This window comes from Vanellus vanellus (genome assembly GCF_965231255.1).
Source record: "Vanellus vanellus genome assembly, chromosome: 5".
NCBI lineage: Eukaryota > Metazoa > Chordata > Aves > Charadriiformes > Charadriidae > Vanellus > Vanellus vanellus.
In genome coordinates, this window is record NC_138910.1 from 1,090,998 (window position 1) to 1,096,036 (window position 5,039).

The following is a 5,039-nucleotide window of genomic DNA, read 5'->3' on the forward strand; positions in this document are numbered from 1 at the left end:
AGGGATGTCGCTGCTCCCGGGGACATCCCAAAAAGCATCTCCCGCGTGTCTGTGTGCCCGTGGGGGGGGATGTCACTGCTCCCGGGGACATCCCAAAAAGCATCTCCCGCGTGTCTGTGTGCCCGTGGCGGGGGGAGGGGGGGGGGGTTCATTGCTGCCGGGGACATCCCGAAAAGCATCTCCCGCGTGTGTCTGTGCCCGTGGGGGGGATGTCGCTGCTCCCGGGGACATCCCGAAGAGCATCTCCTGCGTGTCTGCGCCCGTGGGGGGGTGTTTCGTTGCTCCCGGGGACATCCCGAAGAGCATCTCCTGCGTGCCTGTGCCCGTGGGGGGGGGGGTTCGTTGCTCCCGGGGACATCCCGAAGAGCATCTCCTGCGTGTCTGTGTGCCCGCGGGTGGGATGTCGCTGCTCCTGGGGCCATCCTGAAGAGCATCTCCCTCCTGTCTGTGTTCCAGCCAGCGCACCAGGCAGGCTGGAGCCCTTCTCCTCCGCGCTGTAAAACTTGGCCGCTGATCTCCGACGCTGTCCGCCCTCGGCTCCTCCGACGACGCCTCCAGCTCGCCTGAAGGTTTGTGTCCTCCTGTCTTCCCGCGGCTCCGCAACCGGGCTGGGTCCGCCACCCGGGCTCCCACACTGCGTCCCCCGCATCCCCCCTTCGCCGGTCGGGGCCAGCGCGGTGCCCGGCGGGGGCGTACGCCCCCGCCGGGCACCGCGCTGGCCCCGACCGGCGAAGGGGGGATGCTGCGCGGGGGCGGATGGAGCGCGGTTGTGCGGTCCGAGTCTATATGACCCTGTTTCGTTTCCAGCCATGCCCTGTGTTCAGGCTCAGTATGGGTCCTCGCCTCAAGGAGCCAGCCCGGCCTCCCAGAGCTACGGTTACCACTCTTCGGGAGAATACAGCTCCGATTTCTTAACTCCGGAGTTTGTCAAGTTTAGCATGGACCTCACCAACACTGAAATCACTGCCACCACTTCTCTCCCCAGCTTCAGTACCTTTATGGACAACTACAACACAAGCTACGACGTGAAGCCACCTTGCTTGTACCAAATGCCCCTGTCCGGACAGCAGTCCTCCATTAAGGTGGAAGACATTCAGATGCACGGCTACCAGCAGCACAGCCACCTCCCCCCCCAGTCCGAGGAGATGATGTCCCACTCGGGCTCCGTGTACTACAAGCCCTCGTCGCCCCCGACCCCCTCCACGCCCGGCTTCCAGGTGCAGCACGGCCCCATGTGGGACGATCCCGGCTCCCTGCACAACTTCCACCCCAACTACGTGGCCACCACGCACATGATCGAGCAGCGCAAAACGCCCGTCTCCCGCCTCTCCCTCTTCTCCTTCAAGCAGTCGCCCCCCGGCACCCCCGTCTCCAGCTGCCAGATGCGCTTCGACGGGCCCCTCCACGTCCCCATGAACCCCGAGCCGGCCGGCGCCCACCACGCCGTGGACGGGCAGGCTTTCGCCGTCCCCAACCCCATCCGCAAGCAGCCCTCCATGGCCTTCCCGGGGCTGCAGCTGGGCCACGCTCCGCAGCTGCTGGACAGCCAAGTGCCCTCGCCGCCCTCCCGGGGGTCCCCCTCCAACGAGGGGCTCTGCGCCGTCTGCGGGGACAACGCCGCCTGCCAGCACTACGGCGTCCGCACCTGCGAGGGCTGCAAGGGCTTCTTCAAGGTGAGCGGGCGGCGGGCAGGGCGGCGGGGGGGACCCGCCGGGGCGCGGAGCCGCTTTCCCCTTCAGATGGAAATTGGTTAGGACAGAGAACCGTGTCTGAGCTAACCAAGTGGAACAGAATTCCCTGTGGTAAAATTAAGTGATCTCTTTATTTCACCATCCTGATTGAATAATCTTATCATTTTAAATAGAGGAGGTCTCCAAGGAATGTAAATAATATGAATGCCCACGGATTTGTATTTACCGAGCGTCTCCTTCCCTCCTCTTGGCATATAAAACACAGCTAGGAGCTGCGAGGTTAGCTCAAATGTTAACGCTATCAATTTTCTCCTGTTAAATGCCCTGGAAGAAAAAGGAAAAAAAAAAAAAAAAAAAGGGGAAGGAGGAAAAAAAAAGGGAAAAAGAAAAGGGAAAAAGAAAAGAGAAAAAAGAAAGGGGGGAGGAAGAAAGGGGAAATGGAGGAAAGGGGGGGAAAGGAAGGGGGAGAAAAGAAAGGGGGGAAAAAAGAAAGGAGGGAGAAAAGAAAGGGGGGAAAAAAGAAAGGAGGGAGAAAAGGAAGGGGGGAAAAAAGGAAGGGGGAAAAAAGGAAGGGGGAAAAAAGAAAGAGGGAAAAAAGAAAGGAGGTAAAAAGAAAGAGGGAAAAAAGAAAGGAGGTAAAAAGAAAGGAGGAAAAAAGAAAAGGGGAAAAAAGAAAAGGGGAAAAAAGAAAAGGGGAAAAAAGAAAAGGGGAAAAAAGAAAAGGGGAAAAAAGAAAAGGGGAAAAAAGAAAAGGGGAAAAAAGAAAAGGGGAAAAAAGAAAAGGGGAAAAAAGAAAAGGGGAAAAAAGAAAAGGGGAAAAAAGAAAGGGGGGAAAAAAGAAAGGAAAAATAAGGAAGAAAAAGCCAGGGGGAAGAAAGGGCAAAAAAAGAGTTGCGGAGGCAGCGGTGGCTGGGGAGCGGGTCCCGCAGGCCCGTCCGCTGAGCCGTCCCGTCCCCCCCCGCAGCGCACAGTGCAGAAGAACGCCAAGTACGTCTGCCTGGCCAACAAGAACTGCCCGGTGGACAAGCGCCGGCGCAACCGCTGCCAGTACTGCCGCTTCCAGAAGTGCCTGGCCGTCGGCATGGTCAAGGAGGGTGAGTCCGCGCGGCCGGCGCACCCCCAGCCCGGCGCAGCAGCGACGAGCCCGGCCGAGCCCCGTCTCTCTCTCTCCTCTCTCTCTCTCGCAGTGGTGCGCACAGACAGCCTCAAAGGCCGGAGGGGTCGTTTGCCATCCAAACCGAAGAGCCCCCAGGAGCCCTCTCCCCCCTCTCCCCCGGTGAGTCTGATCAGTGCGCTGGTGAGAGCCCATGTCGACTCCAACCCGGCTATGACCAGCCTGGACTATTCCAGGGTAAGCTGGACCGAGCTCGCGGAGGGACCTCGCTGCGCCCACCGACCGCTCCGGTGGCCGGGGGGAGCGGTGAGCCGGTGGCACGCCGTCCTTGCCGCTCGGCCTCGGTGCTGGCCCGCCGCGGCCCCTCTGGGGCCGCGGCGGGCCAGCACCGAGACCGAGCGGCCGGGGGCTCTGCTAACGGGTTTAGCAATTTCACGGGTTATATACTTTAGAGAACCTCATTAAGTGCTTTTTAAAATGAATCTCCAGTTCCAGGCGAACCCCGACTACCAGCTGAGCGGAGACGACACTCAGCACATCCAGCAGTTCTATGATCTCTTGACCGGCTCCATGGAGATCATCCGGGGGTGGGCGGAAAAAATTCCCGGCTTCACCGATCTGCCTAAAACGGACCAGGACCTGCTCTTCGAGTCCGCCTTCCTGGAGCTCTTCGTGCTGCGGCTGGCGTACAGGTACGCGGGCGGCATCCGAGGGGGGAACGTCGGGGCGGTTATGAAATCAGATTCTTTCAAGGTCCGCTGATCTGCGTTTTATTAACTCCTCGGTAATTAGGTGCCTCTTAAATCCTTCATTTATTGCTCCTCAAGTAATTAGTTGTTTAGCCTTTCTCCCCCCATCTTCCCTTTTCTTTTTCTTTTTTTTTTCTTCTCCCTTTCTCCCTTTCTCCCTTTCTCCCTTTCTCCCTTTCTCCCTTTCTCCCTTTCTCCCTTTCTCCCTTTCTCCCTTTCTCCCTTTCTCCCTTTCTCCCTTTCTCCCTTTCTCCCTTTCTCCCTCCTCTGTTTTATCTTTCTTTCTCTCCCCATCTTTATTTCTCTCTTTTTCTCCTTTCTCTCCTCTTTCCCTTTTTAATCGTTTTTCTTCCTCTCCTTTTCTCCTTCTCTTTCTTTTCTTTTTTTTTTTCCCCCTCTTCCTATCTAATTTTTTCCTTCGTACTCATTCATTCATCTGTTCATTTTGGGGTTGTCGCATCCCTTCCAGGTCAAACCCCGTGGAGGGCAAGCTTATCTTCTGCAACGGGGTAGTCCTGCACCGGTTGCAGTGCGTCCGCGGCTTCGGGGAGTGGATCGATTCCATTGTTGAATTTTCCTCCAACTTGCAAAACATGAACATCGATATCTCGGCCTTCTCCTGCATCGCGGCCCTGGCCATGGTCACAGGTCGGTGTCCCCCCCGCGCTCCTCTCCCTCCCGCCCCCCCCCGCTCCCTGCAGCCCCGTAACGGCCCCGCATCCTTCTCCTTTGCAGAGAGGCACGGGCTGAAGGAACCCAAGAGGGTGGAAGAACTCCAAAACAAGATTGTAAATTGTCTCAAAGACCACGTGACTTTTAATAACGGGGGGCTGAATCGCCCCAACTATTTGTCCAAACTCTTGGGGAAGCTCCCCGAACTCCGCACGCTTTGCACGCAGGGGCTGCAGCGCATTTTCTACCTGAAACTGGAAGATTTGGTGCCACCGCCAGCAATAATCGACAAACTTTTCCTGGACACTTTACCTTTTTAAGACTCCGGCCGTGCGCTCGCAGTGAAGCGGAGAGAACCGTCACCTGTCTGAAGGGGAATTCGTCTGGGCCCAAAGCAGCGCCTCCGGGCGCCAGCTCCCCGGCCAAACCCGCCTTGCTAACCTCCTGCAGGCAGAACGCCGACGGGCATTTTGGCTCTGGGGCACCATGGATGCAGATCATGGACTACACAAATACCATGGTATAAACTTTTTATTATCAGCTTATAAATGAATTTATTATTAAGGACTTCTGGTTAAAAAGATGACCATATCTGGCAACGCCGGGTGCGCAGCTAAGACTCACACGGTGACAAACAAAGCGTTAAGGTGACCCACAAGTCTCACCCTCCTAAAGACTAAAGTTTTCTGCTGTAAAAGAAAGCTGTAATATATACAAAACCTAAATGTTGCGTGGGTGGCATGTCATTAAAGAAGGCGAAGGCTTGTAAATTTATCAGATGCAGTTTGGCTTTTAAAAAATTATTCTGTGCCT

The 5,039-nt window shown here is 56.5% G+C and overlaps 1 protein-coding gene across 1 annotated transcript; it reads left to right on the forward strand.

The window, feature by feature from the left end:
* The first annotated feature begins 807 nt into the window (after positions 1–807).
* On the forward strand, positions 808–4,550 carry NR4A2 (nuclear receptor subfamily 4 group A member 2). Its single transcript, XM_082484228.1, has 6 exons — positions 808–1,673; positions 2,656–2,785; positions 2,879–3,042; positions 3,295–3,497; positions 4,024–4,202; positions 4,290–4,550. Exons 1-6 carry the CDS (start codon positions 810–812, stop codon positions 4,544–4,546), a joined length of 1,797 nt encoding a protein of 598 aa, XP_082340354.1. The 5' UTR covers positions 808–809; the 3' UTR covers positions 4,547–4,550.
* The last annotated feature ends 489 nt before the right edge of the window (positions 4,551–5,039 follow it).

Excerpts from the sequence above, each read along its gene's own strand:
- NR4A2 (XM_082484228.1), top strand. The coding sequence starts at position 810 with ATGCCCTGTGTTCAGGCTCAGTATGGGTCCTCGCCTCAAGGAGCCAGC. Across the intron at positions 2,786-2,878 it reads CGTCGGCATGGTCAAGGAGG|TGGTGCGCACAGACAGCCTC; the intron begins GTGAGTCCGCGC and ends TCTCTCTCGCAG. Across the intron at positions 3,043-3,294 it reads CCAGCCTGGACTATTCCAGG|TTCCAGGCGAACCCCGACTA; the intron begins GTAAGCTGGACC and ends ATGAATCTCCAG.